General features: G+C 28.5%; 1 protein-coding gene across 2 annotated transcripts in view; it reads right to left on the bottom strand.

Moving 5' to 3' along the window:
* LOC126748754 (homeobox protein dve-1) overlaps window positions 1-27,254 on the bottom strand; it is a 229,142-nt gene extending 201,888 nt beyond the window's left edge. For both annotated transcript variants that reach the window (XR_007664809.1, XM_050458186.1), the window contains exon 1: window positions 26,971-27,254. Coding sequence is in view for 1 of the 2 variants with exons in the window: in XM_050458186.1 (XP_050314143.1) it covers window positions 26,971-27,066 (96 nt within the window). In the remaining variant the exon portion in view is untranslated. The remainder of the gene's footprint in view (window positions 1-26,970) is intronic.
* Window positions 27,255-27,924: the final 670 nt, after the last annotated feature.

Raw genomic sequence — 27,924 nt, 5'->3', positions numbered from 1 at the left:
CCGCACGTCTTTTAAGGGATCTGCTTCTCGATCCTCAATCTGTTCATCCCTCGTAGGTGGTATCATTAGTTAAGTAGTTGAGTTAATGGTCATGTGCCAGAGATCTTTATCAATCTTTATCATAAGTTGAGTGGGTAGTTTTTTGTAAGGCTTTGTGATCATCTTTATTTGGTCTATTCATCTCATTGGTGATTTGACCCTTGAACGGCGTCTCTTCATTTTTCCTTGAATTACCATCGTTTCCATGGCCGATATCAAAAGAATTAGAGATATGACTGGGATATAGTCGTGATCATCATTTTCTTTATGCCGAGTTCTGAATCGATTAGTTTATATAGTGCAGTCCATGGTATATATAGCATACATCGGTACGCCCACATCTCAAAAGCATTTATTCCGAGCTTGCCGGCTTTTTTAATTGTCCTCTTGACTGCGTACGTTGCTATAGGAAAGATTAGTGTTTATATTAATCTTTGTTTGGTGTTCTTAGTTATGCTTTGCAAATTTCTTTTAGCCGTGTGGTTGCAGTACGCGCTGTCGCCAATCGCCTTCGAATTTCCAGTTCGCATCGTCCTGAGTTTGTCAACGTTAATCCGATGTTATGGAATTCCTTCGCTACTTTATATCCCGTGGTTCTTTGGATTTGCTGTTGGTTAGGATTTGCTCTGTCTATAATCATCACTTTTGTTTTAGATTCATTAATTCTTAGGCCGTAGGTTTTCCTGGCGATTATTAGTCTATTTATGATCGTTTCCAGTACTCGCTCATTGGATGTTATAACGCTGGTGTCATCCGCGTATCTAAGATTATTTATACGTCTGCAACTAAAGGTTATTTCGTCAGCGTTTTTGACTTACTTGAGCGCTGTTGTTCTCATAAGATTTGGATGAGTTGAGTTAAGTAAAGAGAAGTTCTCAACAATTTCATGCCTAACTTAATTTCTCTGATCTACTAATAGAGTTTCATTGATTTTACACCGTAATAGAGGAGGATGGGGTTGTGTTATATAGGATACATCTTTGATCAGAACCATTCAGAGTTATAGATGGAAAATAAGTCTTGTGTGAGTGAATGAGAAAACTTGCCTCATAAGACGCCTAATTCTCACTTATGATTCCACGGGCAGTTGCATTGGTCTGCATGCTAAACTAAGTGAGGGTAGACAGACAGACATGTTGCAAATTTTGCCGTATGACTACTGGTATAAGTAGTCTTCCACTTGTCGGTCAACCACATCGCGTAGACGAATTGACAAATGGTAAGGCAACCTCTTATCCAAAATTAGCTCTAAAGGCGGAGGAATCAAGATTGATCAACGTCATGCGTGGCTAAATGGGAGGAAATAAAAGGATCTGTTGAAGTGACAAACAAGACGCTTCTGTTACAGCATCGGGTAAAAAAGAAGGACTGGATGACGAACGAAATCTTTGATATGATGAAAGAAAGAAGACAACATAAATGGAAAAATCAAAGAAGTACCAAGAAACAATTCGCAATATAAAAACAAAGACAAAGGAGGCGAATAAACGCTGGCTCAAAGAGAAATACGGTTATATTGAAGAATGTGACAGATATGACTATCACAACATATATAAAAAGATTTACACCAAAAAGGAAAATCACTCCCCACCCGAGACTAATAGATGCAGACGAAAACCTATATCAGATGACTTGAAGGTCGTTGACAAATACACAGATTACGTAGAACGACTTTTTTTAGAGTGACAGAAGACCAAGATGGCAACATAAGTGGAGCCAAAGTTCTTTCATCACTAGAAAGAAAAAGCCCTTTGATCGCTAAAAAACGACAAAACTCCAAGTCTGCACAACATACAGGGCAGATCAAAAAATCCCTGCGAAACTTTACGAGAAAGGGAGATTCTGGAAGAATGCCTAGGATTAATCTTTGTAGCCAGCTCTTTCTACCTGAAAAACCAAGCAAAAAACACAATGATCAACATCGATTTTTTAGCCTGATTAAAAAAATTAAAAATTATAATTTGAATTCCAAAGTGCATTGTGCACACGCAATCTTCAGTCTACAAGTTTTAATTAAAAGACACAGATACATACAAAATAACGTCCACTTCTGCTTCATCAACTTTTTTAATGTTAAACATAATAAATTTATGGAAATGCTCAGGAACATGCCATTGATAGCAAGGATCTGCGCATAATAACCAGTCTCTATTGGAACCGAATTGCTGAGATAAAGATGGGTAACTTACACAGTGGGAAGATAAATATTAAACCAGGTCTAAGACAGGCATGTGTCATACATGGGATGTGTCCTCACGCCGCTTCTGTTCAATATAAATATACTCAACAAATCTTCAGAGAAGCACTCGAAGAAGTTGCAGAGGATATCAAATTAAATAAAGATATAACCAATTACATTAGATGTGCTTAGATTAGATGTGATGAACACAACAACCTCCGATACAATTGACATTAAAAAACCAAAACATAGAACAAGTAGACATAGCTTGGAACGAGTTAATAATAAGATCAGTTAAGAAAAATAAGAACACGAGTTAAAAAAGCGAAACGCGTTCAACAATATGAAAAGTAGTTCACGAGCAAAATCTCAATGGAACATAAATTAAGACTGGTTAAGTGTTATGTCTTGTAAGTCTTGTTGTATCTAACAGAGGTATAGACCACAATGGAAACCCTCCTAAAGAAATTAGAATCCTTTAAGTTATGTATATATCGCCGCATTCTTCAATATCCTAGATGTGCCATATCACCGACGTAGAAGTGATGCACATTATAGGTAGAAGCAAAAAAATAATCTTCACCGTGAACAAACGCTAGGTTAAATACTTCAAAATAACATGAGGCATACTAATTATTATCGCCTGCTACATATTAACTGCCAAAGGAACAGTTCACAGCAGGAGGGGACTGGGAAGAAGACAATACTTATGGATGTATAATTGAGGACAATTGTTCCGACTAACATCGACCGAACTTTTTAGAGGCGCGGTAAACAAAGTCAAAATAGACTTTTAATAGCCAACGTTCTAAACGGATAAGGCAATGGAAAAAGAAAAAGAAAAGAAAGAAGAAGAATTAGCTTCAGGTTAGTCGGACCAAACAGTTCGAAACAGTTGATTAAATAAGTCAAACGCATTTTGCTACTCCGAAGATTTTAATAATTGGTCGTAATATTTCCATTATCCTTTTCTTCCAATTTAAGAAGCAAATAAATCGATTTAATAAATTAACAAACAGTTTTTTTTAATAAAATTTTTCGAAAAATTTAATGACACTTGACAATATTTTCAGTATTAAACTAATACGTAACACAAATATGATGTTGTTTATAATTTTTAAATAACGTCAATGAGTTAGCCACTCCAATCCGCGTCTATTTAGGGCAGTTTCCTTTGTAAGCATATAAACCGTTACGAATTAAAGAATTGATCCGAAGTAGGCAGGATCTGATAAGGTTGTAAAATTTATAACCCTCTCCTTTTATATCCTTAGTATCTCCCCTTTTTATTTCATGAACCGACAAGATATAAGAAGATCTGCATGACTCATAACTCACTTAATCCCTATATAACAAGCATTTCTATTTCCGATTTTTAAGCTTTAAGCATTCTTAGTCTTTCAAATTATTAACTAAGCTGATCAAGAGCAACTCTGGCGTACTTGTATTATAAAAATAATCTTCCATAGAGTTGTTTCGTACGTATACTTTGCCAGATTAGGTTTTCCGTATATAAATGTTAAAGCAAACAAGGTTTATTATAGCCGTCGTTTGTTTTCGGATGCTAATTAAGTAACTTTATTAAAGCTTTTTCGAGGGATCAAGTAATGCGAACGTTTTCGAAAAAACAATGAAAATATTATTTTTGTTTATGCTTAGAGGGTAGATAATACTTCACAATGTGATAAAAAAAAGTTGATTGTACGTAAGAAAAAGGTAAAAGGAATAATAAAAAGCTCTTTAAGTATTGCATAAAAACAAATTCGTACATATATAAAGAAACAAAAAATTAAGTTGAATAAGAAAAATTAATATGAAAACACGTTTGTTTTATTTATTTGTTATTGAAATTGCATTTGCAAAAAAGTAATTTTTTTATTAAATATAGGTTAGTAATGAGGCTGGACGATATCCTGTACTAAACTCTTGACTTTTAGTTGAAAATTGCATGATGTGAGGCAAAAGCAGGTGGAAACATTCAATTAACATATACAAGAATGTATAGTCTGGGTAATGAAAATATGATAGGTAATGATTACAGTAAAAATCACTATATGAAGAACAGCAAAGTGCACGCCATTGGAGAAAAATCTATATAAAAAACTTTACTGCGTCAAAGCATGTCAAACAAAAAACAAAATAAGTTATATTATCTAAATTAAAGAGCAATAACACATATCATAATGATTATTATAAATCCTCAGTGTATTTAAAAATGGACGAAATTTATAAAAATCCATCCATCAATTTTTGACTCTCGGAAGAAATTTGACAGAGTAAACCATACACTTCTAGTATAACTTACTATTTAGCTTATTTATAATTAATATATCGATTTTTATGAAGAATTGTGATTTTTTAATAATATTTAATAAATGTTTCCGTTTATTGAGTGCGAGGTTCAATGTCAATTACTACATTCTGATTTATGAAGTGAGTGGTACAAACTTAATGGTTTAATTTTAGGTCTTCTGACATGGTGTTCATTAACATTTGCGTGGTCTTACAATCCTCACTTTATTTGATAGAGTTTTTATTACACTATCATAAAACGAATAATAGAGGTAAAATATCTAAAAACAATTTGTGCCTCAAATTGAAATTTATTTTGTATTTCTTCTTTTTCAATTTATATTTTATTTTGAAATTAATGTAGAGTAGAATAGATTGTACCTAACTTTTAAAGTAAGCTTTACATTTGGACTTAGAACAATGATCGATGTAATGTTCTCTCGATAGGTGTTTTCTTGATTTACATGTTTTCTTTCACAGTGTAAAACTTTCTTAGATGCTTATTTAGCAATATTGTGTTTATTGTATGAATTCAATTACCAGTTGGTATTTATATTATGATATTATCTACCGTTAATAAATAAGTAATTTCATAAAGAATTTTTTATATCCTTGTCTTGTTCAATAAATTTTGCACCTAAAGTTAAAAAAATATTTCCAACAGTTTTTTTCATTTTTCTACAAATTTGTAATTTCATTATGATGCCAAAATTCCATAAATAATCAGTTTCGAGTACTTATGTGGTATATGATAAAAATATTTATAATACAATTTGCATAAAACAAGTGATGTGTAATTTATTAAGCGTATTATTTTTAAATAATTAATAATAATACTGCTTTTACTGCTAGTTATTTATGCAATTAAGAAGAAAATTTACCTACTATATACAGAGTTGTGATTTATGAACGCATAAATTCAATAACACAAGCAGTAGTTTTTTTATTCAATTCTTCTTTCATTTTTTTAAATTATAATAATAATAATATTATAATGACCGAAAGAACTCATAATAACCATATATTAGTAAAACAAATATGCTTGCCAGATGAGGCAACTTTTTATACATTCCCATTAGGGCTTTTAGGTGCTTTCTGTTGAGTTCCCTTATGGCATCTGTTACCTTTCTTGTTACTTCCGGTATAAAAGCCTTCGCATGGTTGTGTACTGGTAATCCCTCCCAGCAGCGCTTTGCTTTGTTGGGCACCAGGTTTGAGATTGTGTGTTTTGCCGTATTGTAGGCTATTAATGCTGGTTCTGGACCTATCAGGTTGGATTCTGCTCCTTTTTTGGCTAGCTTGTCAGCCGCCTTATTTCCTGTAAGCCCAGCATATCCCGGAATCCATATTAGGATAATTTTGTTTCTTTCCCCAAGGAGTATGAGCTCGTTTTTGCAGCTCGATATTACTCTAGATGTGCAGATAGGGGATTCAAGCACTTTTAGAGTCGCCTGACTGTCACTATAGATTTTGATGGTTCTGTTTTCAAGTTGCATTTGATTAAGCATTCTTGCACGGATTTTAATGGCATGAATTTTAGTCTAAAAAATTGAAGAGTATTTCCCAAGGCAGATAGATCTTTCTGTTGGATCTTCTTCTTGGGTTAGTGCAGTATATTCCAAAAAGCTCCTACTTCAAAATTGCTTTTGGAGCCGTCTTACTATACTGATCCCAGTCCGCTCGGTCTGATATATTGACCGAGTAGGAACTCGTGTTTAGTGTGTTTCTTGGCATTAGGTCTGATGGCATACCAAGTGTGCTGTGGTTGCCAACCTTCTTAACCAGTTCAGTTGATTCCATCCAGACTTTGTTTGCCGAGATGCTATTTATGAAATGGTGCAGCCTCTAAGTAGTTCCTATGGTTTCCCCCTGCAGGTATATGTGCAGTGGGGTCAGTCCAAGTAGTACTTCCATATGGCGGCTGTCGGGGTGGTTCTAATCGCTCCCGTAATTAGCAAGCATCGCCGCATATCCTGCGACATTTCCATAGGGACAGTTTTGCTTTCTTGATTGCTTTCTTGATTTCGCCTCCGTTGCAAATTGGATGGTTCCAATTCACCTCTCAGGATTGATGATAGATAATTTTAGGTACTGGACACCTAAAAACCCACACTAGTTAAGAAAATATCATTAGGATTATCAATAACATAGTAATAAAACAGAAGAATAGTTATCATGACTTTTTAGTAGACTTTCTGGTTCCCAGTACTAGCGAGACCATATCCTGATAAAAATAACCCCGATATGCCAAAGCAAGCGTTATGGTTTCAATATAATGAAGATTCCTAGATAATGTTTTTTTCAAATTGGTTTTTTTCACACGCTATTGATCCATTGAACTACTTTCTTTGGGGTTATGTCAAACACGAAGTGAACAAAGATAAGCTATACACTCGTCATATCATCAAAAATCGCATTCGTAATGTAATTAAGAATATTTCTCCAGACTCAGTTCAAAATGTACAGCAAGAATATATCGATCATCTGGTGCACCGCAGAGCTGTTAATGGCGGCCACTTCAGGCATTTGATAAAATAAATTTTAAAAATGTGGAATGTAATTAATCAATTTATGTTGCAATAAGGTATCATAATTATTATTTAAACGTAATTATTTTATTTATATATAGTTAAAGGTAGGTGGTATAGGACTATAGGAATTTTTTGGAGAATCCGAAATCAGAAAAATATACATATCACATAAAAAAATATCACATTTTTTGCGATATCCTCTATATTTACATTTTATGTAAAAATAAGTCCAATTCAAAAATAAAATAGACATGTCCGAGGATTTTTTCAAATAAAAAATACCGTTCCTTTTATTGAATTTATCCATTATTAAATCACAACCCTGTATATACATATATATATACTTATAGGTAAAAGATTCCGTGCAAAGTACAATCACGCGGGTTATATATGGTTATTTTTTAATTCTATTTAAAAGCAGATAAGATCTAAATCTGCCGTTTTAGCCGTTTTAATTTCTTCATTTGCTTCTCTTTAGAATAACTTAATAAAGAAGCTAAGCTTATAATATTACACGTAATAAGCCACTGATAAGCTTTTGTAACATTAATATATAACGCTTCAACGTTTATTAAATTATGTCGAAATATACTGTTATTTATTATAATTTAATATAATTAAAAATAAAAGGCATTAAATATTTTATTGTTGGTAATTTATAACTATTACTAGTATATTATCTTAATAAAGAAATTAAGGTTAGGTATTTAATCATATTCCCACCGTGTTAAACGGCCTATTTGTAAAGATAAATCTGAGCATCATTCATCTCTGCTACTCATTCCTTAATCTAAGTTAAGTGGGGTCAACCAATAAATTTCTAAATAGCTGATTTTATTCATGTTATAGCAAAAAATCAAATAAATAGATAACTGATTTTATACACTAGAAAAAAAAAATTAAATAAAAAAAAGCATTATCTTTAACCTACACTTTAAAAGCTTATATCTTGTCCTTAATGTGGTATCGTAATTAACAGTTGTTAACAAAATAAAAGTTCACATATCCAAACATTTTCTCTGAAATTTACGTATACACTTTAAACAATGCTCTTACTTATGGATTAAACAAGTAAACACGACAATTTTATTTAAAATAGACGACAGTTAGTCAAGAAATAATCTTTTTGTAGCTGCTTAGGTTAAGCAGTAAAATGTGATCTCGCTCTGGACAACGTACGTTTGTTCAACAGTGATACGTTAATCCTTCTAAAAACACGCATCATAATAAGCAAGGTAACAGTACTAATTGTATGTTTAAACGTGAAAATTGGATGAAAATATATGTAAAATTGAAGATTCTAGGAGAATAAACAAATTTATAATAATCATGTGTCAACAAAATCGGTTTTCTGTACTAAGGAGCACCGCACTCTAATAAAGTTTGCTCTAATAAACCAAGAAGAAAAACCAATGAAGGAAATAGGGCAATTTTTTTTATTGTAGAACAAGAGGTAACATAGAATAAGTTTTTCGGTTGCTGTTCGGTGCTAAGGTGAGCCAGTGTTTAAAGAGCACGTAGGGTGATGTAAAGCTGGAAGAGGAAGTAAGTGTCATGCCTAACCGTCAGTGAGACTTCTGAATAGTTAATATTGAAAAAATAATTCACGTAGTCTGAATGATTCAAGGAATTTGTGATGATATTACACAAGCTCCATGGCATCTCTTAAAGACTCCAATAAATTTGCTTTATTGTGCCACTATTTTTGTTATTACATGAACTTTTGCATCAGAATTACTTGCAAGTCTTGGTATTAGGTATTTCTTTTAATAAATTTAGCAAAAAATATCTCCTGCGTTAAAGACCAAAATCTCCTGTTCTCTTGATGTCATTCCAACACAGGTTCATGTTCGGCTCGTTTAGGCATCATGAGTGATGTTGCATCCAGAATATTATTGAGAATTATCAATCAAGCTCTGTTTGTTATTTTATATTTTGCTACTCTTTGTGTCTAAACCTAATTAATTATTAGTAGAATTGCCTCCAACTGATTCATATTCTAAAATATTAGTTCCTGCTTAACTTTCTGATGTTCCAGTTAAACTGTCTCTAATATATCTTTTCGTATTGGATTTTCAATTATTTTTGTACATTATTGCAAATTGTTAATTCGTGAGTTGACACTTACTTAAATCATCGTATTTGGCCTAGTAGGCTGTTACAATATTTGTTTTGGGATGACCTTAACTGACCAGAATTCCACTAAAATTATTCCATATTTTTAATGCCTTTATATAAAAATTCCCTAATCAGCTAGATCTTTATGAGTCTAGTACACATATAATGTTAAAAATAACGTTAAATAAATACAATATTGCTGACTGCTAATGGATAAATTTAAGTAATCCAAAGCCGCTAGACTATAGGATAATATTTTCCCTTGGAATTGGAAACAGTGGAAAAAGGATTACCCCGTACGTCAATACAGTCATTCAAATCCTATGTTAAGCTGGATTGGGTTAATCCCAGTTTATCTATGTTTAAGTACGATGTGTTATAAATGGAAATCGACGGATTTTACATTGCATTGAATAATTATTAAGGGATAATTTTGCCTTTAAAACTCCCATCTTGTTTAATAAATAAATTCGTTAATTTAATATTCGGACATAAAGTAAAAAATAATATTTACTTATAAATGGGCAAATTTTATTTGTGGCACCATTTATTTTATAATCTGTCAGGTATTAAGTTACATCAATTTTGTTATAAAAGAAAATACGAATAACCATAAATAACATGAATAAAGAGTTATTTTATTGCTTGGGCTAGATTTAGGAAAATTAAGAAGTTATTCATGTCACATAAATTTCTTAGAAGTGAACCGAGTGAAAAGATCTTCGATAGGATAAAATCATGTTAATTGAGCTACAAAACTAGAATGTCTATTTATTATTAAAAATATACAGTTGACCACAGAATTTGCTTCACTAATTTTTGTTTTTATAGGCCTGAGGTTAAGTGGAAGACCAATTAACTGGCTTTCTATATTACCATGATCAAAAAAATCTAAATATCGCCCCTTTTTGTAAAACATTTTTTTGTACTTATCTAAATAAAAACCGATTTTATTTTTTTTTAATTTACAAACTGTTATAAAAATATGCAGAATTAATTATCGTTTTGTTTTTAATTGCAGTTATAAATTGATTTATAATAAAACATGGTTAAAGGTCGAAATAGGGAAGAGATTTCAATTCTATCACTTTATCAATTATAAAATACATTTTTTCACTTGAAGAAAGTTTAATGAATATTAAAAAAAAGTCGTTCTGTCATATGAAAAATATTCTGCTTTATAAATTGACTACTAAAGATTTATTTACAATAACGTGACTACAAGAAAAAACATTTATTGAAAACAAAAAACGCACCTAAGTAATATAAATTTCAACATCACTTTAATCAGGAAATTTGATCTTTCGAAAAATGACCCTACTAACGATAATTATGAATTTGATTACAATAATCGAAATATCAATTACAAAATAAATGTTTGAATATATAATAAATTTTTAATTATTTCCTTATTGCCCTTTAACTCGAACTTTACTTTTTTGTAGACAATATTTTTCTGTGTTCGTTTAGAAGTATCAATTTGAAATTTCGTCCAGCCGTAAAATGGCAAACCATTTAAAATTAATATATATAGCGATTATCATCTGCGTATAAAAAGTTAATAAAATGCATCCAAAAAAAATAGTAACTAATGACTCAATATGGGCTCACAAAAAGGGCAATTAAAAAATTTGCTACAAACAGATATGAAATAGGCAACATTCAAATTGTTGAATCGGTCCAAAATAAATGGGGTTATTAAAAAATATCATTATAATATGCGGATGGTATACAATGAATAGCTAATTCATTGTTTCGTAAAATTGGCTGAAAACAAATGAGAAATTATTGTCAGCCATGGATTAAAATTATGGAAATATGTAATTAAAGTTTACATTGCATATTTTTAAAGAAGAATTTCTTCGGATAAACTGATAATTTTTATATAATAAAAGAAATTTTTAATAATATCATAATTATTCAGTTGAATGAAAAATAAACTATTTCTAAAAAGAATGTTGACAGTATAATTAAAATGTCCTAAAATGTTAAAAACAATACAAGATACTACTGCAGAAGCTAATATATCTAAGAAAACTATCCCAAAAATCTATAACATACTAAGTATTTTCCTTTAATAACAATAATAAGATTGATAAATGGCAAATGTCAGGCAATATATTGTGATATACAGAATATTATCCCTATATTATGTTACCTTCCTTGCCATCTATGATTTAAATGATTTTTTTTTTCCTTTTGTTAGGAATAAATCTCCTTATAATATTAGCCTATTTAAAAATAAGGGATAGTCAATGAATTTAAAACCCAAATGAAAAAACCAGAATTAAAAAGAAAATATGGTTTTCTCGGGATTCCAGAGTTCTAAGTGAAGTTTCTAGGATGCGAATTTTTCTCGTAAACGGACAATGTTATTATTGCTATTTTACAGAGAAAGCGCCTATTCTAAAAACGTCTACTTAGGTAAAATGTTCTTTCATATACACAGGTGGATGCTACCTGGAAAAAAGTAATATGTCTTTGTTGGGCATCAATTTAATATAGGTTCTTTTTATTCCTGAGTTATAATAAGTTACCATTCAGTCAGTTACGAACACTACATTTATTTATTACCTACGTAATATCTATAGTAAATAAAATGTGCGAACAAGAAAAAAAACCATTATATACATGGTATGTTACGACAATTTTATCCATATCAGTTCCCAAATTACTCAGCTGTAAAATAACGTCCGGGGTACCCTAATGATCGTATACCACCTGTAGACGAATATCGTTATTCTTACCCTAAATTAAAAAAACACAACGTATTTTCTCGTTAACAAAACATGCAAGTAGCTCTTAATGAATTATCGAAACCTGTTAAAGTTGATAAAAAATTCATGTAAAAAGGTGACAAAATATTACCAGATGATTTCCTTAATGCAACACGTTTAACATGAAATTGGATAATAAAAATAATTTTTCCCGCATCATTTTATATTTCAAACGCTTGTAAGTAGTTAATTTTAATGTAATTATTCCTTATTTTTATACACGTAGTTAAATAACTTAAAAGGTTTTTTATAGTCCCAAATTTACCAGTCTAATTTTCAGAATCTCTAATTAAGCAATTCTTAATTAAATCACAAAAAAAACTAATCATGATAAAAATAAATTTTTAGGGAGTTAATGGAAGTAGGAGAAATCTATAGTTGAATTTCTTTAAAATTAAACAAAAAATATAATATGATATATGATAAATCAATATTTCTGATATTACTGGTGACATATTTGACATTGACTCTGTCAAATGCTTTAGATAAGTCTGCATAAATAGAGTCAGTCTACGGCTTCCATTGCACGACAGATTGTCTATTGTGTTTATATAACAAGAAATTAGTAATAGACGTTCTTTGATTGAAACCGTATTACTCTGTTTTTTATAAGGGTCTAATTTTAAAGTACAGGTAATTGTTTTGTCGGATTTAGGAATTAATACGGCAATACAATACAATGTGATTATGTAAGGGTTTTATAAACAATTTTAAAAATTAAAACAAATTTTAATAATGTTAAATATAAAGAAGAAGCGCCTTTTGACTGAAACGGATTTTGAGTTTTTAGGATGGTATGAACACGGTTATTCCTATAATAAAAGTTTGGTTAAAAATTAGAAGTACCACTCATTTTTAACAATATTTGTTGTTCCTTTATATAAATATAGTTGCATTTAAATTATTTACAATTTTATTGAAACTGGCAAATGTTTTTTTGTTCCTAAATATTCTAAAATTTTTTTTTTAATTTCAATTAAAAGTGATTTCAAAAAAACCATATGACTTAAGGTCTCTTTAAAAAAAAATTAAAAAGCTAAAAACAGGGTTATGAAATAGAATCACTAACCATTTTTTAAAATATTGCGTTATCTTTGTTTTTCAAAATAGTAAAAAATATTTTCGTTCCTACACTTTCAAAGAAAATGAACTTGCTTGTAAAATCCTTATAGCAATACTAAAAACTTTTTTAAAAAGATAAAAACAGATTAAAAATATATTTTACGAAAAACAGTAATTTGAAACTAAAATATTGTTTCTTATTAATTTAGTTCAGTTTATGAATTATAATATTTATTTTTATTAGCGGTAATTAAAATTTATATCAGCCTATTTACAAAGTATTTAGATGCATATATAGGTTTAAAATACTTAATTAAACTCTTAGTAGCGTATAGCATAATTATTATTACCATCAATTAGTATGAAATAGAACTGACGGCATAATCATTCAAGGTTTAAAAAACAGCTTAAACTTTAAACCTTAATAGATTCAGGTACTTTACACTTATATATTATGTTTATATGATCGATTTTTCGCATCTATATATCATGCTACTTATGAGAAAATTACCCATCGGTTTTTTTTACACTTCTTGTTTACTTGGAAGCAATTAGCAATATTTACAGAAGTTTAAATGGAAAATAGGGTATTAATTACCCTTTAATAAACTATTTTATTAAATTGCGTCAAGGAAACTTGTAAGGTAATGATCGTATATTATACTAAATCTGTGCTATATTTCCATGGTTAAGTCAATTATTGGTTTCTGTAGAAAAATACTTAAAAACAAAGTTTAAGTGTAACCAAGTTCTCATTACTCCTGATGAGTGAAATATTGTACAGTGCGGCTCAAATTTAAGGACAGATTTTATAAAATATATAAGAGAAAATTACTAAAATTTGATGTACTCCTACTACCATAAATCAATTATACTCATTAATCCCCATTGTGTAAAGTCCAAGCTTTTTAACAGATTATAAAGGGAACAGGGTGGGCTTGAAAATGAATCTAAATGAAACTTACTAATTAAATTAATAATCGTATTTTATTTTATATAAAAAAAGTACACAAATTTATATAATATTATTTTAATAATATTACTTCAAGGTAAGGAAAAGTGACAAGATATTTAAATAATAATTATTTTTTTAAATAATAAGTATGTAAGAGTAAATAAAATAAAACAGATGCATAATATAGAATACAAAATACAACTTTTTGATATAAATTCCAACACTGTTTTATACCTTATTCTACCTTACTCTAAATTTAATTCTGTTTCACTGTCACTATTATTGTCTAAGCTTATTATTAAGGGCTGAATATTGGTATTTATAGACGAGTAAGAATTTTCTACTTTTAAAACATGTTATATGGAGTTTTTCCAACTACCGGTTGTAATATTAGGTTCTAAAATTTTTATTAATTCTACTACAGATGCATTTAATGTTGAAGAAGTATTATTTCTTTGAATATTCGATTTTACTTAAGCTCAAGTTCAATGGGATTAAAAACGCAATAAATAGAGGTAGATGCAACACTGTATGTCCATTTTCCATTGTGAGTTTATCAAACAAATATTCATTATTTATTTTAAAAGATGCTGGTACTTCTAAAAGCTTTCATTTTTTTAAATCTCTTTAGAATATATGCTATTGCCCTTTGAATTTCTGCTTTAGTACTTTTAAAACAAGGTAACTTTACTTCTTGGCGACTATGGAAACTAGCATTATCCATAACCATATCAATATTTTTTGGAATATTTTTAAAAAGCCGATATTCAAACCAATTTTCAAAAAGTTGTGCCTTGGTGGTAATCCAGGAAAGAATCTGCTACATTTGTAGCTGAAAGTAGTAGATAATTTGGAACGAAGCCACCCTCTGATCCCTATATTATCTCATAGCCGTTAAATATACAGTGTGGTGACTTTAACTGGAATAAATTCAGTTAAAACTAATCAAAATTTATTTCGCAAAATTCCTGAGACCCGTCGATTTTTGATTATTTTTTTTCACATTTCAAGATAGTTTTTGTATTTCTTCACCTACAGGGGGGATCCAAATTAACCCCAACTTTTTTTTTTCAAATGGAAAGCCACTTTTTTTAAACTCTCATTGAAAAGAGCCCTCCTAATAGATCTTAATAAAACTGAATTATCACACTCAATTTCTTCTTATTTATATTAGACCCTAAATAAGTACTTACAGACGTAAAGGTAGGTTTAAATTCGGACTAAACTTAGATATAAATAGAAACACATATTTAAATTTTTTGCCTATATTAATTGTATGTACCTATATTGCAATACAGGTAAATATTAAATTTCTAAGTCGGCTCTGACCACAGATATGATAATTTTGGGTCTTTTCATGGCCCAACAAATAATTAGGGTTTTATTGCGGTCAAAAGATCAACGGTATAAATTTGAGTGAACTATAACATGTATTTTAAACTTATGAGTTATTAGTAATAAAAATCAACTTAATTGCACCTCTGATTATATATAATAATTTTTTTCTTAAATATATTTCCATTATTTATTTTAATATTTAAAAAATAAGCATGTTATATTTAATAAGCTCGTTTAACTCGTAATACTGATTTTTAAATCAAAATAATTACGATTATTACATTTTTATGCGTGAATTTTTGAACATGTGCAATCGCAATGACTTGACGTGAAAGATATATTTTTTAAGCAAAAATAAGTGTTAACTACTGAAAAATCTATTCACTAAAATCTTAAGAATTAACTTTTAAAGTAAAAGTTCTTTGTACCCATGTTCGTCGTTATAAGCATTTTGTTGTTGAAAAAGTGTTTGGAAGAGGTTGGTGGAATATTCCTACATTTAACACACACTTTTAGTTATAAACTCGAGAATAAAAAGAAAATGTTTCTTTAAGATTAGATCAATAAAATAAAAACAATAAAAAAACCATTTACATGCATCCATAAAAAAATAGTGCAATTGTCCTACACTAATTCATATAATTAACTTTTTTAAAAAAATCTTTTTTTTAATATTAGGTAATTTATTACTTTTTAATTCCTAAAAGCATTTTAAGATCTTGTTTGTTTAATTGCTTGGAGCTTTTTCATAATTATTATGTTATAAGATTCAGTAAAAAAATTAAATGTCATAGTTCGCGTTTTCATATCTAAAAATATATTTTTTAATAACACTGAATGAAAGTCAGTTAATAATAATAACTTTAATATTTGAACGCCTTTATTGTGTCAACAAATAAAGGGGAGTATTATTCAAAATTTGTATATACTTGTATGCTAAACTTTTAACAAATATAAAAAAAAATTAAGAAAATCTGTGTTACAATAAATGTTTTTTATTAAATTTAGTAAAAAGGATTATTGTATTTTTTTGCACAAGTTAATATATATGCGCGTTTAGTATGCTATGAAAACCCGTTGTTTTATAATAGTATTAAATAGTATCCGCACCCTGTATATTTTTAGTCATAAATTGTATACAAACTAGTAAGAAACTTGATTTAAAAATATCTTTAAAAATTACTTCAGCACGTGCGGTCCTATTTATTAGAAGTTTGACAGAGGAATATAGTAAAATACTCAAATTACAGTTATTCAATAACCGAAATAATATTACGCGTTTTATAAAGTAATATTTATTTTTTTAATTTAATGAGATAATAAAATATATTTGAAAAATTTCCAAAAATATACCAAAAGCAAGTAGATGATTTTACTGTTACGCGGATTTACTTAACTATATTTTTTGATAAAATATGTGTTTTTCACCAATGAAAAATATATCCAGAAATTCAGTGAAATTTATTATGTATATTTACAAACATATTAAATTTTGTATGTTTTTTTAAGATCAAATTTATTATACTTATGTGGTGTTACAATTATTTTGATGCCAGTTTTTTATATTAAGGAGAAGTCGATATTTTTATGTAAGACTCTTAATTTACAAAACAGCCTAAAATCAAATAACCCCGTAATCAAGTGATCCAACTTACAAAACGTAAATTGACTTTACGTTAAATGTTGATTAAAAAGTAAAAAAAAATACTTATAAAATGAACTATTGGATTTAATAAGATAGATTTGGATACAGTTTGTTCCTTGAATCCTTGAAAAGTTAATTTGAACTTTTGGAAAGAGAAAAAATATGTTAAGAATATCAATGTTCTGCCTCTTCTCCTTTGTCAAATTGTAAGAACCTGATTATGTCGAATGTCACTTCTATTTATTTATTTATTTATTGTCCAAGAGGAAAAAGCCCAAAATAAAACAAAAAAAAACTACAAACAAGCAACAAGACAAAATGGTCAAATTTTAGTATAACAAACTGGATATATCAGTAAATGAAGAAGTACAAATCCAAAGATCTTTTAAAGAAGAGTTTAAAATAATAATATATTCATTAAAAGTTTAACAAAATAAATATTTTTATGTAATACTACCATATTTCAATCTATCAAAGGCCTTTGAAAAATCTGTATAAGTTACCTCAAGCTGATATTTTCATTTAATAGATTAAGCTTTTTGCATAAGACAAATCGAGTTGCTTTGGGTAGATCTTTTGTGGGAAAATAAAACATGTGTTTAGAAAGCATTAGATCCTATACTTAAACTTAAGTTTGTCATAAACATCAATTCCTCTAAAAAAAAATCCCAGGACTGATATTCGGCAGTGGTTCTCAACCACTCACGAAAACTAGAAAAACGTTGGCCGTCTTCCAAATACCTGAAAAACTATTTGACGCAAAAGATAGATTAAATAAAAAATATAACGGCTTCTACCATATATGAGCACAGCTATACAGCAAGAAAGAAGGTTTCTTGTCTAAAATAATTAACAGGTACATTATTACACATATATAATAGATGATCAGTGAAATTAGTTCGATCTACTGTATAAGTTGTTGAATTTAATGAAGTTGCAAATACCACTAAAATAATCTGGGAATGCATTAACTATTTGGTTGGACGAGTTAAGAACTAAGCCATGGTAAACGATAATAATATATAACAGATATGACAGTAATTATCAATATTAAAACATGTAGAATTTAACTATTTCCACGGTAACCATGTAAGTCTGAATTAATTTAATTATTTTAATCTATATTAAAACTTCTAACTAGGTATTGATTTAAAGACAATAAAAAATTGCAAAAAGACATAATAGGATATCTGACAGACATACAAGATAAAATATACTTTTAATGGTAATATCTAGGTTTTAAATTTGCGCAAGCAAATGTTCCGCCCTGGATTTTTAAAAAATTTAATAGCCGAGATACTTGAATTTATTGGATCAAACGAATTGTTCAGTAAACAGGGTCTTTTCACGTTTTATTTTGAATGTGAATGGAGATATAGTGAAATATGTTGATGACGACGAACCCCACAGATTAGCCGTAGACACGAATTCTGTACTCTTTGAACTCTACGTGACTCAAAACCATCCAAACAAGAACCATAAATCCAAGGACTCAATAACAGGGATTCACAAAGCAATAATTTGATATATTTTTGTAAAAAGTGGCGATTGATGTATATGCGTCTGAGAGTAACAAATATTCCTTTTTCAGTTTTAGGTAAATAATAAAACCCAGACTTTAAGCATGAAACCCAGACTATGGGAATTCGAGTGTTGTCTATATGCATTTGTTTTCAATTGATGTTTAAAAGAGATTTGAAATATACTTCGAAGATTTTATTTAATACGATCCATGGCGGTTCAAGTTCACTCAAGTAAAAAGAATAATCGTGTCATCGGCATATAGATGACTTGAACAGAACTGTAGAGACTCTATGAGACGTGAGGTTTAAATGGTATACAACAGGGGACCTAGGATTCTTCCCTGAGGAATACCTGCTTGAACCAAGAGAGAATCAGATATTTTATCCTGGTAAAGAATTTGTTGAGACCTACTTGTCAAATAAGATTGTATAAGTCTTTTAGCAGTCACCAAACCCGACATAGTATAATATTGCTAGAATAAAGTGATTTAGCATATCAAATGCTTTAGTCATTTAGTGTAATCGAGGAGAATTAGAACACTAACTTGACCATCTACTGCTTTAATCAAGGCATCTGTAACATCTAGCATTGCAATTGAGCAATAATATCCAGGGCGAACCTCGGACTGCCTGCAAGGAAGGATATTATATTTGTCAACAAAAACCTCTTATTTGCCTTTCTAAAGCGTTCTCATAAATTTTCGATAAAGATGGAAGTATGCGAACAGAACGTAGATGACTCATATCAATGGGCTTATTGATTTTTGGTAGTGTATAATATGTGCATATTTCCAAGCTTAAGAGAAGTAATTGACTTCAAAGCAAACATTTATGATGTGGGTATATAGAATAATATGCGGACAGCCCAGTTGTAAGAAGGTAGAATTAATTTGGTCCCATCCCAACGCCCTGCTCTTAAAATTAAATATTATTTTTTCAGCTTCTTCAGGAGTAGTATACAGTGTGGTGACTTTAACTGGAATAAATTCAGTTAAAACTAATCAAATTTTAGTATAGCAAATAAATAAAAAAAATTTAATAATTTAATGGTTTTTTTTTCGTATTTCTCCTTTATATAATCACAAAAGTAAATAGGGCAATTTAATCAAGAAAAAGGGCTCTTTTCAATGAGAGTTTAAAAAAAGTGAAAAAAACTATCTTGAAATGTGAAAAAAAATAAACAAAAATTGACGGGTCTCAGGAATTTTGCGAGATAAATTTTGATTAGTTTTAACTGAATTTATTCCAGTTGAAGTCACCACACTCTATTCAAAACGGAGAGTATTCGTAATGCCTGGTTTAGTATTTGTCCTATAAAGTCAATTAGATCATTATCTAGCGGATAAGTAGGCTGAGATGAATTTATAAAAAATTAATTAATGCTATTTAAATCCTTAATCAACTCAGGAGAAATAGTTTTTTTATTGCCCGGTTTTTAGCTCAGCCCACTTTTCTTTAGAAGTAGAGTTGGAGATGGATCTTATTGCACAAGTAGTGTAGTTTCTTAGTTGCTTATAATAAGAGCAGGGCTCTAATGATTTAGAATTTCTATAACGTTTTGAAGCATTGTTTCTTAATCTTTTTCAAATCTTTATGTTTTCTGTTATCCAAGGTGCCTACTTATGTTTGTTATCAAGGTTGCAAGGTCTTAATAGGAGCATGAATATTAAATAAATTAATAATAAGTGTATTTAGATAATATATTTTTTCATCGATGTTCTGAATATGAATAATGTTCTCCCAGGGGCTTATGAAGATATCTCTTTTAGCTTGAACCTGCTCAATTAAAAAGTTTAGTTCTACATAAGTCGCAAAATGATCAGCTATTTGTAGAGGTTTTACTCCAGAAGATTTAACATTTTTGAATATTGCAGAAGATCAGATCTATTAATGTTGCTGAATTAATAGTAATTCTAGTTGACTCATTAATAACCTGACTCAATTGAAATATCTTGCAATACTTTCGAATAATTAGTATAGGACCACACACAAGAATGAGTGGCGTCCACCGTGGGCCAACAGACTCAGAAGCCAAAAAAATACTAAATAATTAAAAATGGCTTTAAAATATAAATCAAGAGTCACTAAATTAATATTTTTTTTACAAAATTACATTACATGAGAACATGCAAAAGTAACCTGAATACTGAATTTTGTTTATAAATGTTACCTAATTTGAATATTTATATTTTAAAATCAGTGGTTAACAGGTTGCTTAAGTAAAACATTTATTGTTAGTGTTTAAAATAAATGAATTAACACCTAATCAAAAGCACACATTTTATTCCAAGAACTCCCAATGAAAATCGCCTGATATTTTATAATTTTAGCTTAAATGCAAACATGCCTAAATAGTGTATTATTTTGATAGTTATAATAACAAAATTTGGTTTGAATGGGCTGGGTATTAAATTATGTTGCAATACATGACATGAACATATTTAGAACTATTAAAAAAGAATACAAAAAAAAATTTTGACTAACGGTTGCTATAATAATTAAGCACAACTTTAACAGTTTTTTTTTAAATAAAAATAATAACAAATTTATCACTTAAAATATCAGTAATACTCAAAGCAAATATCGTTCGGTATGATGGCTATGAAGTATCATAATCCATTTAATCGGCATTTCGAGTGTTTTCTCAGATTTGATTTTCTTTGTACTTTGTCTATAGCTTTTTGTTGATTCAATTCATACCGCTATCAAAAGTAAATAAGTGAGATCCACAAACACGTAGTTTATCCGAGATTAATCGAAGTTACCGACTAAAATATACTTATATTTTTTATATCGATAAATAATTGTTTCTGATAAGAAAGTCCCGCATTAAGGTACCTGATTTATAATTTTTATCCATATTCGAAGTCTAAAAATTGGATTTATTAAATGGTTTTATAAATATATAAAATGCAATTAAGGATAAATTTAATGTGAAATAAAAATCTAAAAAACGATAAAAAGCTCACTATGGTGCATTTATTTATCTTAGTTGTGACTATCTCAATTTCGGGTTTAATTTATTATTAACCCACAAAATAAACATAGAAAAACAAATGTCGTAACTAAATCAGTCTTTCACATAATGCACCAAAATTGGATCATATTAGTATTAGATAAGGATTTTAAATTTTATTAGAAACTTTAATTGAAATGATTATTATAGATATTTAAGAATAAAATTTACCTTACTTATACCTAAAATTGAAATATTTTAATACTAAATTATTGTAATTGTATTTTATAATTTTATACATATTTATTTTTTATGGTAAAAATCTATACGATGGATTGTAAACCGACCCGGATAATCTAAAATCAAGATTATGTTCTATGGAGATATAGACAAATTTGTGGAGACGAACTGTTGCAATGAGTACAGGGTGAAGAAATAAATTGCAATATATGTTTCCTTGAAAAAATTCGTGTTTGAATTATTAGAAATGCAAATGGGTCTTTGTTATTATTTTATATATAGAGACTATTCCTAATAGTGAGAAAAATGTTCAGAAATTCCTAATATATCCTGAAAAAGTAATTAACATAGAAAAACAGTTGGCATTATGCACATTATACATTTCATGAAAATTACGTAAATTTTTTCTAAATTAAATGAAGCACAAAAGCAATTTTTAATTTAATAAAATCTCTGAATAATCTGCAATATTTTGACTGATTCCAAAGATAAAATTGCGTTAAAGTTCCCAACAGATATTAAATACAGATACTAATCAGAAGAATTCAATATCTTTAAGATGTAAGAGAAGCTGGCCAATGTAAAGGCAGATAAATAGTGTATCATGTTAAATATTAGTAAGACAACATAATCCATATATTGTGAAGAGTTTAGGAGTAGTATAAAGTTTTGCATCAAAAGTGACAAAATCTCTTAAAGATAGTCAAGGATTTTTTTAGAAATTCTTAAAAACTATTCGAAAGTAAGAGAAACTATTCCAAAACTTATAAGGCCAGCAGTTTATATAATTAATATAAGAAATGGTTATAAATAAAAATTTCAAATATATGAGCAAAATTAAAAATATGATTTTTACTAAAAAAAATGATTAATAATAAAGGGCATTGATGTTTTAAATTCCAGAAACATGGTGATATAATGAAAAAGTATAAGATTATTACTTACGAAATTTGTAACAGGAACTAATATAATGACAACAGCAGAGAGCTTTAAAAATCAATTGTGAAGTTGAAAATGTAGAGAATTACTAAAAATGCCCTATTAAGAAAATAAAAAATAACCAAGAAATACCGAGATAAAGATGCCAAGTTTTTAGAAAAAAAGGCTTTTGCGAAAAAAAACCCGAATCATTCTTTTTTAAAGCTGAAACGGTACCTGATGAAGACTTAAAGGATTTTATGAATATGGAAATTTATTAAAAAACTTAATTAAATATGTACAAATTATATAAATGATGTCTTTAGACTTCTGTAAAGCCTTGGACTGTGGTTATCAAATTTTGAATTTCTTCATAATATTAGAATAAGAAGAAGTTAAATTGGATTGGTTCAAACTAAATTATCAATTATCGTAAATTTGTTTATGCAAAAAAGTATGTACTTCAAGTAAGTATTTTCGTAGACAATTTAAAACAAATTCCTTATGATATAACCAAAAGATTTATTAATAACATCTTATGAAATTACACATGCAAATTCAAATTCAAAACTTTTAAATTTCTCGTGTTTAAGTTAGTTAAAACACAATAATAATAGTGATAGGAAAAATATGACAAATAAGTAGTACCATCTCGTGATTAAATAGCCGATTCACAAGAGTCGTTTGAATACCAGCTTGTATCAAGTATGTATAGAGGTATAATTCAAATTTAAAATGATAGAATCAGGTTAACATATAAAACTAAATTAAATATAACTCTAACATATATTAGTGTAAGTTATAAAAAAAGGAAACATCCTAAAGTCCAGCAAGAGGCGCAAAGTGGAGCAAGAAATATTGAATACAGTAAAAATATACTAATTAAATGTAAATTTCAATTTGAGAAAAAAAATTAAGATATACATAAGGGAGGCGAATATTGGCAACAACAAAAATAAAAAATATATTACAAATTAATTTATTATAAGGAGCTTTTTTAAACCCTTAAAGGAAATTGGCTGATTTATGTAATCAAATGAAAAGAGTGCTGTGTATACAAGCAAAAAAATATAACATTTGATAGACATTAATAAAGTCGAATTATTATTCGGTTATTTAAATGTGGGGTAATGTGATTTCTGAAATCAAAATCAATTGCAATTTCTGAATAGATTTAAAGATACATATTGTAAGAAAATTCTATTAAGCGGTATTCATAGTAATAGAAAATTAATAAAACAAGAGAACAGGCAAATATTTTTTGAGTAGTTTGATTTTCTTTAACGCAAGTATGCTAAACCAAGTTTTTGAGTAATGTTAATTTGATGTGAGAGAATAATATTATAAACAAATATTTTTTAAAAGTTTTTCGCTCTAGTAACTACTGGCAACTAGCTGACATTTATATGAATAATAAAAGTCTTAAATAATTCTGTTACTTTATTTTTATTATCACCAAAAGGGATGAAGAAATGTTACCAAATAATTGATGATTTGTTTGCATTAAGTCTTAAGTTATGATTTTGTGCATATTGATTAATCATGTTAATTTCCTCATTAACATTTTGTTGAAGTATTTGAAAATCACTCGGAGAAAAAGACAGATATATCTGATATATCAGCGTATTGCTGTATTTTGACTCGTGTAAGAATACTGTGCATATCTGCTACAAATATAGAGAAAAGGAGTGACTCCAATATGGATCCCTGTGCTAATCCTGCATTCATAGGTAAAAAGTTGGATTTGATGCTGTTGCCAGATTTTATTTTTAAGCCAACACAATGCGCTTAGTTTTTAAGATACTATTTAAAAAAACTTATTGCATCCTTAGATAACCCGAAAGTATGTTAGTTTGGCTAAAAGTATTTCATGACTAAAAGTGTCAAAAACTTTATTAAAATCTAAAAGTTTAACGCATATTGTTTCTTTACTGACATTTTTTCGAAAATCATACTGACAATTAGGTATTAAGCTCAATGATTTAAAAAAAATGGTTAATTGATTAGATAGGTGTTTTTTTCATATTTTTAAAATTGCGAATAAAATACTAATTGGTCTTAGATCCTTAATGTCTATAGAATTATATAATATTTGCCATATATTTTATATTTGGATATACGTTTTCTAAGATACAACAATCATGTTATAATTATGTTTAAAAGCTGCTTTTTGGAAAATAGAATATAGAGTTTAATATCATGCTTAGAAATTCTATCTTTACCGACTGCTTTTATTCTTATAGAATTTACAATTTTTAATGGGCTAGTTACGTCAAATAATGGTAAGTTATTTGGAGTAATTCATAGTCTTTATTTGCTTTCAATAGTATTTTCCTGAATAATAGGAGCATACATAAATTTAAAATGTAAGTATTAAAGTTAAATAATTTTAATTTCATATTAACATCTCTTATTTGATAAATATCATCATATTATGGCAAATAATATGCATCAAGCGTGTTATAATGAGGACCCTTATAGCTTCTATATACCAGGTACATTTCCCCTACCTAATAATTAGAACAAAAATACTATAAACCAGGCACTGATTATAAAATATACATAAAAATTTTACTATTTGATAAACATCTATAGAAGAGCGTTGAATGGTTGATTGTGTATAATTATTTATCTGAGTGTTGCCTGTAATGTATTGATTTAAATTAAATGAAAAACGTAAAGTGAAAATTATTGATCAACTCTGCTATAGCAAATTAACATTCACATCTGCTGTGAGAATTACATGATCATAAAAGGATACTAACAAATTTAAAAGGTCTTCTAAACTATCCATAAATAAGTTTATATCAGAGCAGGGGGGCAATAGATGGAAGCAAAAAATATTTGTTCTTTCTTGTGCTGAATCTTAAGGCCGATGATTTCACAAGAATTATTTATATTGTCGAGTTCTTTTATCTAAAATTTAGTATGTGTTTTTATATAAATCCCAACATCTCATGGCAGATCTATATATTAACAAAAAAGAAATTGTAAATAAATTTGGAAAAAGAAAAATTTTATAGCAGTACTTCTAAATTTGACGCCATGAATATTTTATACTATGTATAAGAATATACTAAATAAGGGCTTAGAGGATATGACAGACATCAACTGCAATATTAGGAAGATTGAACGGTTATGATAATATATTTATTTAAACTTATAACTTGTTGTGATAGAGATTATTGGCTAATGTAATTTACTCTTATGAGGAGGCATATAATTAATCGATATATTAATTTATTAATATAAGTATATTAATTATAACTCTTTTAAATATCACTAATATTAAAAAAAAATTAATAATATTCTTAATAAATAATAGAAAATATTTTTTTTAAAGAAAAATACAGTTCAAGTAAAAATAAGTTCAAAGTATTCTTTTTATAAGTTTTTTCTGAATTTTAGAAACAAATTCGAAAATGTCCTAATTAAGTTTTTAAATAGTAATTTTTGCGTATAATATTACGATGCTAATCTTCGCATATTTTTAATGTGGTTCAAAATAATTTTCCCGCGTTAAAAAACGTATTAAATATATGATAGATAACTTAAAAATTAAATTTAAATTTATTTCTTAATTTTTTGCTGAAGTTCATGTTGCTTAAATTTAAAATAAATCCTAAAATTTAGATTTAAAATATCCATAGCCCACATTTAATTTTAATTAGTATTATATTAATTTTAATTTAAAATTACGTTAATTAATTTCTATTTGTAGATGAACATGTCCACCAACTCATGTTTCAAAAGAAAATTATTAAATTCATATTTTCATTATTTGGTACCGACAAAAAAAACTGTATACCGTCCAATTATTTAGAAATTTGTAATATTTATGCTATAAAGTTTAACAAAAACTTGTAGCTAATTTTCATTTAGAATTTTTTTTATTCGCTTACATTAAAGATAGATAGCGTGAGAACCTTTAAAGAAATTACATAATTATTTTTAGTATTAAGAAAAATTTATTAAAAAAATGCAATCATTTCAATGAAAATTTTATATTGAAATATTTTATTTAGAATTATTATCAGAATTCCAGAATTATCAATATTAGGTTAATCACTTAGGTTTTAAATTTAAATTACCAAATAATTTTTTTTTTTAATTCCTGTAATACAATTTAAATTTACATATATAGAAATAAAGTAATTATTTATGGCTTATAAGTATAATAAATAGCGACTAAATTTTTATTCCATTAAGAGCTTAATCAAATTTATTTAAGAATAAATAAAATATTAATTGAACAATCATTTAAAGGCTGTAATCAAAGCCAAGTTCTTCTAAGTATTTTGACAGCCGAAATTATTCCAAAATCTATTATATTTAATTCACAAAAAACATAATATATATTTTTTGAAATAAAGCATTAAAGAAAACACATAAAATACCTGAGTAGCAACCTCAGAAATCGGAGCCCCCTTAATATTAGCAGCGACCCAGGCCTCAGCGAACGTTTCCATTGCACTCTGAAAGTCCATTGCCATTTTCTAACATGCGAGTTCGCGTACGAGTTGCACAAAAAAAAGTTTACGCTTTTTCCATTACGACAACAACGTGACTTTTCGTTTGTGTAGCAGACGCGCAAATGCCACCTTAGGCAACGGCCACAACGATACTGGCGGTCTGACTAAGCGTGGAGCGCAATTTCGTCCGTAAAACCGGTGCCAGTTGCCTTGGTTGCCACTGATGATGGAGAGTTTAACCGGAATCGAGAAGGAAACGGCGGTGGTGGCGGCGAACAGCTCCGGAATTTCGCACCACCCCCGAAGAATAGCGTCGTTGTCAGATTCATCCGATTAATTCATTTTTTTTTAGCTTAGCTGGTTTAGATGACCTGGATGTAGACACTACAACCTGGTGGTTGTATACCAAGTTAAGTCAAAAATTTTCAAGAACACATTTCAACTCGATTTAACTGAGCTTAAGTCTTAAGCATCTAAATCAAAATCTTAATCTTAGCACTAAATCAAACCATTTTAATAAAAAATTTCCACTTTAGTTAAGTAATTTTGACAAAAGTTACCAAATATACCATTACATATAAATTATATAATAAAAAAACAAATAAGATAATAAAAGTAAAACTAGGAAATAAAGATAAAAAGTGTTTTTTTTCTTAGTAAAATCTTGGTTACGTTGTTATACTTTCGAACTACAGAAATATTCAGCCGAAGAAAAATAACGTGGCATGAATTAACTAGATATTGTTAACAGGTTTAATTAAATAATTAAGTTATTACACATAGCCAAAATGTGATAATACACTGTAATTTAGTTGCCAACAATTTTTTAATTCAAATTTGGCTTTACATAAAAAGTCATTTTCAGAATATGATGAATTA

This window comes from Anthonomus grandis, chromosome 22, assembly GCF_022605725.1.
Source record: "Anthonomus grandis grandis chromosome 22, icAntGran1.3, whole genome shotgun sequence".
In the NCBI taxonomy this organism is placed as follows: Eukaryota; Metazoa; Arthropoda; class Insecta; order Coleoptera; family Curculionidae; genus Anthonomus; species Anthonomus grandis.
Note: the sequence above shows the minus strand (reverse complement) of the source record. Positions and strands in the feature narration are given on the sequence as shown.